Source organism: Dama dama, chromosome 2 (genome assembly GCF_033118175.1).
Source record: "Dama dama isolate Ldn47 chromosome 2, ASM3311817v1, whole genome shotgun sequence".
Lineage (NCBI taxonomy): Eukaryota > Metazoa > Chordata > Mammalia > Artiodactyla > Cervidae > Dama > Dama dama.
This window is the reverse complement of record NC_083682.1, coordinates 9,292,540-9,305,152: the sequence shown is the minus strand read 5'-3', so window position 1 is coordinate 9,305,152 and position 12,613 is coordinate 9,292,540. Positions and strand designations below refer to the sequence as shown.

General features: G+C 38.1%; 1 protein-coding gene across 1 annotated transcript in view; it reads left to right on the top strand.

The window, feature by feature from the left end:
- Positions 1 to 10,413: 10,413 nt before the first annotated feature.
- The window catches only part of LOC133066077 (solute carrier family 22 member 10-like), a 34,351-nt gene continuing 32,151 nt past the window's right edge, over positions 10,414 to 12,613 (top strand). The window contains exons 1-2 of the mRNA XM_061156795.1: positions 10,414 to 10,815; positions 11,504 to 11,607. Coding sequence (XP_061012778.1) covers positions 10,414 to 10,815; positions 11,504 to 11,607 — 506 coding nt within the window. The remainder of the gene's footprint in view (positions 10,816 to 11,503; positions 11,608 to 12,613) is intronic.

Genomic DNA, 12,613 nt, shown 5'->3' with positions numbered 1-12,613 from the left:
GTACAAGATAGTTCAGAAAAAAAATTCCTAGTGTATACAAGAGAACTTATGATATAAGTCAAGTTATAAACAATGTGGAAAGTGGTATAGTTCTAAAAAAATATTGAAATACTTTGGGGAAATAACATTACAGTTTTATATTACATTAGAATAAATTCTGATTAATTTAAAAGTTAAAAAATTTTTTAAAAGGCAAGTCACAAAAAGATGATGAGAAAATACAGATGAACATCAAATGTTCAGAATGTGAAGGGTTTTCACATTATAAATGCAATTTAAGTGATCAAAGATGTAAAGATTCTGCTTAACTCTTCACTTTTAAATGCTTTAACTCTTAAATATTTTAAGGAGAAAATATCTAATTAGAAATTAACTAGAAAAGCGTCCCAGCATGAGGAGACTGACGAGTCAAACTGGTAAGATGAGAGAAGCAAAACGCAGCTTTCAAGGCTTGTTTCAAGGAGAAGACATGTGGGACTCTGAGAGATGCTGCTGCCCATGATGTGTTGGAATTATCTTGATCCACTACCCAGTTTGGATTTCACTCAGTGGTCAAGAGTTTTGCATGGTAGACAGCAAGGGTTGGATTTTTAAGAAGGGTAAACCAGTGTTCAAGCCCTAGGTATTTGGAGTGGGAGCACTGATTCCAAGAGCCTAGACTACCAGAGAACTAACCCTCAGTTCAGTTCAGTTCAGTTCAGTCGCTCAGTTGTGTCCAACTCTTTGTGACCCCATGAATTGCAGCACGCCAGGAACTAACCCTAGGGAGTATCAAATAGTGAGAACTCACTCAAAAGAAACTACTTGAATAAAAGACCTGGCATCACCCAACCACCAATAGCACCCTGTGCAGGACACCTCATCTAAACAACTAACAAAACAAAAATACAAACCCAATCATCAGCAGACAGAATTACCACCTCACTCAGCCTTGTCCATCAGAGGAAAAACAAACAAAAACTCAGCACAAATCTCACCCTACACAAAGCTTACACAAAACACTGGATCAACCCTAGAGGGGCAGAAACCAAAAGTAAGAAAGAATTCAACCTTCTTCAAGGAAAGAATTCAGCTTTCCTTGAAGCCTGGGAAAAGGAGACCTCAAACACAGTAAGTTACAAAAAAAAAAAAAAAAAGAAAAGGCAGAGAAATACTACACAGATGAAGGAACAAACTAGAAACACAGAAGTCCAAATAAATGAAGAGGAAATAGGCAAAATACCTGAAAAAGAATTCAGAATAATGATAGTAAAGATGATAAAAAACAAAACAAAACAACAAACCTTGAAAACAAAATGGGGAAAATGCAAGGATCAATTAACAAAGACCTAGAAGAATTAAAGAATAAGCATACAGAGACAAACAACACAATTACTGAAATAAAAAATACTCTAAAAGGAATCAGAGTATTTTTTATTTCAGTAATTGTTTGTTTCTGTAGCAGAATACCTAAAGCAGAAGAATGCATCAGTGAGCTGGAAGATAAAATGATGGAAATAACTTCTGAAGAGCTGAATAAGCAAAAAGAATGGAAAGAGCTGAGGACAGTCTCAGAGACCTTTAGGACCACATCAAATGCACCAACATTCCAATGATACGGGTCTCAGAAGAAGAAGAGAAAAAGAAAGGGTATGAGAAAATTTTTGAAGAGATTATAGTTGAAAATTTCCCCAACATGGAAAAGGAAATAGTCAGTCAAGTCCAAGAGGCACAGAGTACCATACAAGTTAAACCCAAGGAGAAACATGGCAAGACACATACTAATGAAACTAATGAAGACTAAACACAAAGAAAGAATATTAAAAGCAGTAAGGGAGAATCGACAAGTAACATACAAGGGAAACCACATATGCTTAACAGTTGATCTTTCAGCAGAAACTCTGCAGGCCAGAAGGGAATGGCAGGATATATTTACAGTACTGAAAGGGAAAAATCTACAACCAAGATTACTGTATCCAGCAAGGATCTCATTCAAAATTGATGGAGAAATAAAAAGCTTTTCAGACAGGCAAAAGTTAAGAGAATTCAGTACCACCAAACCAGCTTTACAACAAATGTTAAAGGGACTTATATAGTCAGGAAATGCAAGAGAAGAAAAAAGATCTACAAAATCAACCCCAAACAGTTAAGAAAAGGGCAATAGGAACATATATATCAATAATTACTTTAAATGTGAATGATTAAATGCTCTAACCAAAAGACATAGACTGGCTGAATGGGTACAAAAACAAGACCCATATATATGCTGTCTACAAGAAACCGACTTCAGACCTCAAGACACATATAGACTGAAAGTGAGGGGATGGAAAAATATATTCCTGCAAATGGGAAGCAAAAGAAAGCTGGAGTAGCATTCCTCACATCGGACAAAATAGACTGTAAAATAAAGAGGCTTACAAGAGATAAGGAAGGACACTACATAATGATCAAGGGATCAATCCAACAGGAAGACATAACATTTGTAAATATCTATGCACCCAATATAGGAGTGCCTCACTACATAAGACAAACACTATCAGATGTAAAAGGAGAAATTGACAGTAACACAATAATAGTAGGAGACTTTAACACTCCACTCACATCAGTGGACAGATCATCAAAACAGAAAATTAATAAGGAAACAGAAGTCTTAAATGATACATTAGATGAGATGGATCTCGTTGGTATCTTCAGGACATTCCATTCAAATTCAGAAGAATATACCTTCTTCTCAAGTGCACATGAAACATTCTACAGATAGACCACATCTTGAGTCACAAATCAAATCTAAGTGAATTTAAGATAATTGAAATTGTATCAAGCATCTTCTCTGATGACAAAGCTATGAAACTAGATATCAATACAAGAAAAAAAATGGTTAGAGACACAAACACATGAAGATTAAACAATGTGTTTCTAAATAACCAACAGGTTACTGAAGAAATAAAAAATTTTCTAGAAACAAATGACAATGAAAGCATGAAAACTCAAAATCTATGGGATGCAGCAAAAGCACTTCTAAGAGGGAAGTTTATAGCAATACAATCCTACCTCAAGAAACAAGAAAAACATCAAATAGACAACCTGACTTTACAACTAAAACAATGGGAAAAAGAAGAACAAAAGCATCCCAAAATTAGTAGAAGGAAAGAAATCATAAATATCTGAGCAGAAATAAATGAAAATGAAAAAGAAAAAGAAATGAAAGAATAATAAAACTAAAAGCTGGTTCTTTGAGAAGATAAACAAAATTGACAACCCTTTTGCCAGACTCATCAAGAAAAAAAGAGAAAAGAATCAAATCAACAAAATTAGAAATGAAAAAGGAGATGTTACAACAGACAATGCAGACCAAAAAAAAAAAAAAAAAAAAAAAAGGCCCAGACCAGATGGCTTCACAGGAGAAAATTCTATCAAACATTTAGAGAAGAGTTAATGCCTATCCTTCTAAAAATCTTGTAGAGGAGGGAACACTTCCAAACTCATTCTATGAGGCCACCATTACCCTGGTACCAAAATCAGACAAAGACAACACAAAAAAGGAAAAGTACAGGCCAATATCACTGATGAATGCAGATGTAAAAATCCTCAACAAAATTTTAGCAAACAGAATTCAGCAACACATCAAAAAAGCTCATACACCATAATGATGAAAAACTGAAAACATTCCCCCAAAGATCAGGAAAAAGAAAAGGTTGTCCACTTTCACCACTATTATTCAACATAGTTCTGGAAGACCTAGCTACAGCAATCAGAGAAGAAAAATTAATAAAAGGAATCCAGATCAGAAAAGAAGAAGTAAAGCTCTGTTTGCAGATGACATGATACTGTATATAGAAAACCCTAAAAATAGTATCAGAAAATTACTAGAGCTAATCAATAAATTTAGCAAAGTTGCAGGATACAAAATCAATACACAGAAATCACTTGCATTTCTATATACTAACAATGAAAAATCAGAAAGAGTAATTAAGGAATCAATCCCATTCACCATGGCAACAGAAAGAATTAAATATCTAGGAATAAACTTACCTAAGGAGACTAAATAACTGTACACAAAAAATTATAAGACACTGATGAAAGAAATCAAAGATGACATAAACAGATGGAGAGATATTCCATGTTCCTGGGTAGGAAGAATCAATATTGTGAAAATGACTATACTACCAAATGTCACCTACAGATTCAGTGTGATCCCTATCAAATTACTAATGGAATTTTTCACAGAACTAGAACAAAAAATTTCACAATTCATATGGAAATACAAAAGACCCCAAATAGCCAAAGCAGTCTTGAGAAAGAATGGAGCTGGAGGAAATCAACCTTCTTGACTTCAGATTATACTACAAAGCTACAGTCATCAAGACAGTATGGTACTGGCACAAAAACAGAAATCTAGACCAATGCAACAGGATAGAAAGCCCAGAAATAAACCCATGCACCTATGGCTACCTTATTTGACAAAGGAAGCAAGAGTATACAATGGTGCAAAGACAGCCTCTTCAATAAATGGTGCTGGGAAAACTGGACAGCTACATGTAAAAGAATGAAATTAGAACACTTCCTAACACCATACACAAAAATAAACTCAAAATGGATTAAAGACCTAAATGTTGAACTAGAAACTATAAAACTCTTAGAGGACAACATAGGCAGAATACTCAATGACATAAATCAAAGCAAAATCCTCTATGACCCACCTCCTAGTGTAATGGAAATAAAAATAAAAGTAAACAAGTGGACCTGATTAAACTTAAAAGCTTTTGCCCAGCAAAGGAAACTATAAGCAAGGTGAAAAGACAACCCTCAGAATGGGAGAAAATAATAGCTTATGAAACAACTGATAAAGGATTAATTTATAAAATATACAAGCAGCTCATACAACTCAATGCCAGAAAAACAAACAACCTAATCAACTGGGAAAAAGACCTAAACAGACATTTCTTCAAAGAAACATACAGATGACAAGATAATAAACACATGACAAGATGCCCAACATCGCTCATCATTAGTGAAATGCAAATCAAAACTACAATAAGGTATCACCTCACACCAATCAGAATGGCCCTCATCAAAAAGTCTACAAACAATAAATTCTGCAGAGGGTATGGAGAAAAGGGAACGCTCTTGTACTGTTGGTTGAAATGTAATTTGATACAGCCACTATGGAAGATGGTATGGAGATTCTTTAAACCAGGAACTTAAACTGGGAACAAAACTACCATATGACCTAGCAATCCTACTCCTAGGCATATACCCTGAGGAAACCAAAATTGAAAGAGACACGGGTATCCCATTGTTCATTGCAGCACTATTTATAATAGCCAGAACGTGGAACCAACCTAGATGTCCATCGACAGATGAATGAATAAAGAAGTTGTGGTACATATACACAATGGAATATTATTCAACTATAAAAAAGAATGCATCTGAATCAGTTCTAATGAGGTGGGTGAACCCAGAACCTATTATACAGAATGAAGTAAGTCAGAAAGAGAAAGATAAATATTATATTCTAATGCATGTATACAGAATCTAGAGAAATGGAAGATTCTGAAGGTACTGAAGAATTTATTTACAAGGCAACAATGGGGATGCACATAGAAAATAGACTTATGGACATGAGGACTGGGGAGTAGAGGGTGAGATATACCGAAAGAGTAACATGGAAACTTACACTACCATATGTAAAATAGATAGGCAACAGGAACTTGCTGTGTGGTTCAGGAAACTCAAACAGGGGTTCTGTGTCAACCTGGAGGGGCGGGATGGGGCAGGAGATGGGAGGGAGGTTTAAAAGGGAGGGTATATGTATACCTATGGCTGATTCATGTTGAAGTTTGATAGAAAACAGCAAAATTCTGTAAAGCAATTACCCTTCAATAAAAAATAAAAAATTTAAAAAAAGAAACAACCTCTTAGGAAAATAAAATAACTCGGAGAGTCAAAAAAAAGAAAAAGAAAAAGAAATTAACTAGGGTACATAAAACATAAAATATTCTATAGTGAGGGGAAATATTTCTCTATAGGAGAAAATTATTTGTATACATTTGCAAATTTCCTTGTCCCACCAGGAAGGAAGAAGTAGCTTTCCATGGCAACGGCTTTGGGGCAGTGGGACTTACAGGGGCCTCATCTCACCACCCCTTCCTATCTCCATGAAGCTAAAGCTGGAACCCTCTAGGCCCCAGTTTACAGTAAGACCTAGCCAAGCTGGCCAGGTCCATTCCTTCCAAGGGCTCCTCACTTCAGCCTGTGGAAGCCCAGCAGCCCCTCTTCTTTAGGCACTCATCAGAGCCCTCCTTGAATCAAGCTCCCACACCTTATCCTGCCATGGAGACCCTCTGGGGACGCCAAGTCTAGGGCCAAGGATCACCCAAAGGCTTCTTAAATAGCCTTGCTTCATGAAAAAGTATCCTGAATAGACTGGCCTTTCCCTACACAAAGTCCTTCTCTGTGAGATTGGGAAGTGCATGGAGTTAGGCCGGCAGGGGAGGAGGGTGCTGAACAAGAGCGAGTCCCATCCCATCTGTGCTCCTGGAAACTGCCATTTGTCACCTACACAAGTCTGTGCACTTAGATGTGTGGTTGGAAATAACTTCTCCCTGTTTTGCACTTTGGACTCAAGTCACTGAATGTGGTTAGTCACTTTTCCAGAAAATGTGAGACTGTAACTACCAAGCGAATCCTTGGAATTTCCTGGCAGCCCAACTTCATTTAACTCTGACTTCAGAGGGGGATCAGTCTTCCAGTTTATGTACCCTGTACTCTGTTCTCAAATTTACAATGCTGTCTCTTCTCTTCCCCCTCCATACCCCCCACTGCATGTTGGAAGGTGTCCAATATATTACTGGGGAAGAGTGGAGGGCAATTACAAATAGCTGCAGAAAGAATGAAGTGGCTGGGCCAAAGCAGAAACAATGTTCAGCTGTGGATGTGTCTGGGGGTGAAAGTAAAGTCCAATGCTGTAAAAAACATATTGTGTAGGAACCTGGAACATTAGGTTCAGGAATCAAGATAAGCTGGATGTAGTCAAGCAGGAAATGGCAAGAGTGAACATCAAAATTTTAGGAATCAGTGAACTAAAATGGATGGGAATGGGTGATTTTTATTTAGATGACCACTGTATCTACTACTGTGAACAAGAATCCCTTAGAAGAAATTGAGTAGCCCTCATAGCCAACAAAATAGTCTGAAATGCAGTAATGGTGCAATCTCAAAAAACACAGAATGATCTCAGTTCATTTTCAAAGCAAACCACCTCAACATCATAGTAATACAGGTCTATGTCCCAACCATTGATGTCAAAAAAGCTGATGTTGACTGATTCTACAACACCTTCTAAAACTAACAACAAAAGAAAAAAAAAGAAAGAAAGATGTCATTTTCATCATAGGGGATTGGAATGCGAAAGTAGGAAGTCAAGAGAAACCTGGATTAACAGGAAGTTTGGCCTTGGAGTACAAAATGAAGCAGGACAAAGGCTAACAGTTTTGTCAAGAGAACATGCTAGTCATAGCAAACACCTTTTTCCAACAATCCAGGAGATGACTCTACACAAGGACACCACCAGATACTCAATACCAAAATCAGACTGATTATGTTCTTTGCAGCCAAAGATGGAGAAGCTGTATACAGTCAGCAAAAGCAAGACTGTGGCTCAGATCATGAACGTCTTATTACAAAATTCAGGTTTAAATTGAAAAAAGTAGGGAAAACCACTAGACCAATCAGGTATGACTTAAATCAAATACCTTATGACTATATAGTAGCAGTGATGAACAGATTCAAGGGTTTAGATCTGGTAGACAGAGTGCCTATGGAATTATGGACAGAAATTTGTAACACCATGCAGGAGGCAGACATCCCTAAGGAAAAGCAATGCAAGTAGGCAAAGTGGTTGTCTGAGGAGGCTTTACAAATATCTGAGGAGAGAAGAGAAGTGAAAGGCAAAGGAGAAAGAGAAAGATATACCCAACTGAATGCAGCATTCCAGAGAATAGCAAGAAGCAGTAATAGTACAAGTGCTTGGCTACTGAGTGGTGTCTGGCTCTTTGGGACACTTTGGACTGTAGCCTCCCAGGTTCTTCTGTCCATGGAATTTTTCAGGCAAGAATATCGGAATGGGTTGCTATTTTCCTCCTCTAAGGGATCTTCCTGAACTAGGGATTGAAGCCACATCTCACTCACAATGCAAAGAAATGGAGGAAAACAATAGAATGGGAAAGACGAGATCTCTCCAAGAAAATTGTAGATATCAAGGGAACATTTCATGCAAGGATGGGCTTGATAAAGGATAGAAATGGTGAGGACCTAACAGAAGCAGAAGAGATTGAAAAGAGATGGCAAGAATACACAGAAGAACTATACAAGAAAGGTGTTAATGACCTGGATAACCATGATGGAGCCATCACTCAACTAGAGCTGGACATCCTGGAGTTTGAAGTCAAGTGTGTTTTAGGAAGCATTACTACAAACAAACCTAGTGGAGGTGATGGAATTCCAGCTGAGCTATTTCAAATCCTAAAAGATAATGCTGTTAATGCTGCACTCAATATGTCAGTAAATTTGGAAAACTCAGCAGTGGCCCCAGGGAAAATGTCGATTTTCATTCCGGTCCCATAGAAAGGCATTGCCAAAGAATGCTCAAACACTGTACAATTGCACTCATTTCACATGCTAGCAAGGTAATGGTCAAAATCCTTCAAGTTAGGCTTCAATGGTATGTGAACCAAGAACTTAAAGATGTATGAGCTGGATTTAGAAAAGGCAGAGGAACCAGAGATCAAATTGCCAACATTTGTTTTATTATGGAGAAAGAAGGGAGTTCAAAAAAAAAAAAAAAACCACCTATTTCTGCTTCACTGACTAAGCTAAAGTCTTTAACTGTGTGGATCACAACAAACTGTAGAAAATTCTTAAAGAGATGATAGTATCAGACCACCTCACCTGTCTCCTGGGAAACCTGTATGCAGGTCCAGAAGCAACAGTTAGAACCTTACATGGAGCAACTGACTGGTTCAAAATTGAGAGAAGAGTATGACAAGGTTGCATATTGTCATCCTGCTTATTTAACTTCTGTGCAGAATACATCATGTGAATTGCTGGGCTGGATGAATTACAAGCTGGAATCAAGATTGTCAGGAAAAATATCAACCTCAGATATGCAGATGATAGCATTCTAATGGCAGAAAGTAAACAGCTAAAGAGCAGAACTAAAGAGCTTCTTGATGGTGGTGAAAGAGGAGGGTGAGAAAGCTGGCTTGAAACTCAACATTCAAAAACTAAGATCATGGCATCTTGTCCCATCACTTCATGGCAAATGGGAGGCAAAAAGTGGAAGCAGTGAGAGATTTTATTTTCTTAGGCTTCAAAAATCACTGCAGACAAGAACTGCAGCCATGAAATTAAAAGGCATTTGCTCCTGGGAAGGAAAGCCATGACAAATTTAGACAGTGTATCAAAAAGCAGAGACATCACTTTGCTGACAAACCATTTAGTCAAAGCTATGGTTTTTCCAGTAGTCATGTATGGATGTGATAGTTGGACCATAAAGTAGGCTGAGCACCAAAGAATTTATGCTTTTGAATCATGGTGCTAAAGAAGAGCCATGAGAGTCCCTTGGACAGTAATAAGATCAAACCAGTAAATCTTTATGGAAATCAACCCTGAATATTCATTGGAAGGACGGATGCTGAAACTGAAGCTCCAATATTATGAATACCTGATGGCAAAAGCTGACTCACTGGAAAAGACCCTGATGCTGGGAAAGATTGAAGGCAAAAGCAGCAGGGGGCGGCAGAGGATGGAAGGTTAGATAGCACCACTGACTCAGTGGACATGAGTTTCAGCAAACTCTGGGAATTAGCAGAGGACAGAGCCAGTGTGCTGCAGTCCATGTGGTCACAAAGAGTTGGACATGACTTAGCAAGTGAACAACAACAGCGAAGTACATATAAACAAGTAAAACCCTTCCTTTTTTGTTCTTTCTACAGAAAAATCATAAAGCAGTTCAATTCTGTCCTTTCCATCTTCTGAAAATGACTGAATACTGGTAGCAGGTTTATTTTAACTTGTTTAGAGACCATGTACATGCCAAAGTTCACTGTTGCTGATACAGAATCCCTGGGGACAAGCACATCAGAGAGTAAATCTTTAAACAGATTTAATGTTCATCAGATACAAGTATCTTTGGTAAATAATTTTCCCTATGACTATTAAAAAGTGAACATCCTATGCTTCCAAAAGGACTAAGGAAACTGTTTCCATTTCTCTGTTGCAGTAGTGAGGTGAGTTGGATCCACTCGATAGTGAGGAGAACCTGATATGAGGTCACATAGATTTAATGTGAATTAATGAAAGGATGCTGTTTTCTCCCTTTGAAGTTGCAGCTTTGAAGTCATTGTGACTCTTCTTGAGGATCACCTGTTCACAATGGCCTTTGAGGAGCTCCTGGATAAAGCTGGTGGCCTGGGGAAATTCCAGATCCTTCAGATGGTTTTTGTTCTCCCCGTTTACATGGTGGTAGCCTGTCACTCACTGTTGGAGAACTTCACTGCCGCCGTTCCTGGTCATCGCTGCTGGGTCCACATTCTTGATAATGCCACTGTCTCTGGTAATGACACAGGGATCCTCAGCCCTGATGTCCTCCTGAGAATTTCCATCCCACTGGATTCGAACTTGGAGCCAGAGAAGTGTCATCGTTTCCTCCACCCCCAGTGGCAACTCCTTCACCTGAATGGGACTTTCCCCAACATGACTGACCTGGACACGGAGCCCTGTGTGGACGGCTGGGTGTTTGACCACAGCTTGTTCTCCTCCACTGTTGTGACTGAGGTAAAGGCCTCACTTACCTCTTGTGAGTACTTGTTCTCTGTGTTTAGAATAATGTAAAATAAACACAGGTTCAATATTCAGGTAGCCAGCTTTCATTCATTCTTTTAGCAAACAGTGATTGCTAATTTTTTAAAAATTGTCAGTTACTTACAATTTGAGGACACTGAAATTAACAAACTGGTTATGGATTTTACTATCACAAAACTTAAGTTTTGTGTGAAGTTTTATGTTTAGCCAAGTTAGTACTTGATGTAAATTGTGGAAAATTATTCTCGGTCACACGCTCTTAGCCTATGTGCAAATCAGAAATATTTATATTAATTTAAAAAATTCCATGACCTGGATTCTTATCAAAGAAACAAACCAAATACACTTTATTCCATGTGTAAAATCCAGGTATCAGTAATGAAAAAAAAATGCCCTCAATATTTTCAATGTGTGGCAAAGTTTGAGGACCAGTGAGGGACACAGTGCTAAGTGAATATGATTTGTCATGATAGAACTCAGAGGATTTAGTCGAGGATTTAGAGGATTCCATGCTTAAGCTGAGACTTGAGTAATGTATGTGAGTAAATGTTCCAAGGAAATCAGAGGGTGTGTTCCCTGAGGGTTGTTAGAGTGAGTGAATGTTCGTTGAGGGATATCAGAAGCTGTGAAGCTCCTCTGTGATGGTTTCCTTCTCTTCCAGTGGGACCTCATTTGTGACCATCAGTCACAGAAATCAGTGGGTCAGTCCCTATTCATGGCTGGAATGCTGGTGGGAGGCCTCATATACGGCCTTCTCTCAGACAGGTGAGTATCTCCATATCACTGCTGCCCTTCCTCTGGGTAGTTTCACAGTTTTCTATTAACTCTTTCATAAAGAATTCTTTATTGAGTTCCAGTAGGCAGTTTATACTGTTGGTTTCTAGGGAGCTAAAGATGGAAATGGAGAATTAGACTCATCGTTACAAATGCAATTTTTTTTTTTTTTTTTTTTTGATCACAGAGCTCATTGTACTGGACACAGAAATAACATCTCTATTAGGTCAGGGGGCATTTCAGAAAAGTAGAGGAGGGTTACCATAAACTTCATTTGTAAAAATGAGCAGAAATTACCAATGAGAAGTGAGAGTAAGGTGCTTCAAGACAGGAGGTTCAATCTTTTTGGAGAAACAACATTGCGGGTTTATATGTTATGGCTCTATGTTAATTCACTCCTTGACTCTGTGAGCTAAATACCTGTGGGTTCTCATATTGGTCCTGCTGTCTTGGTACCCACTGTATTCATTTCTAGAAAACTTTGGTGTTTGGTGAGACGTTTCTGAATCTGAATTAAGAAATAATTATGACTATAACGGGGATGTTTGATTTTGCTTGGTAATATTTCCAGCCACCTGAGTTAACTAATCTGTAAACCTCAGGTTATATAATTTGTGTTGTGGGACGTTTGGGTTATCTTGTACCTGGCAGTGGTCATCCAAAAGTAAGAGAACAACGGTGGCAGCCACACATCGAGTCCTCTGTAGGGGAAGTGGGAGGCTTAAAACACCCCTTGTCTGTAAGCCTAATATCATTTCCTCTTACATCTGAAAATTGTGAACTCTGACTGTGTCACCTCCGTGTAATTCATAAGAGATTTCACAGCCAAAGTGCTCATATTGGCCAGTCTTCTAACTGAGCCTTTTATGATGATTCACAACCAAAGCTGATTGATCAATTTAGATAATACTGATGTGTGGAGATGCTTATAGATATGTGTGTGTTAGTGTGTGGCAGTATGTTATGAAGATGAGAGAAGAAAATTCAGTGAAGAAGC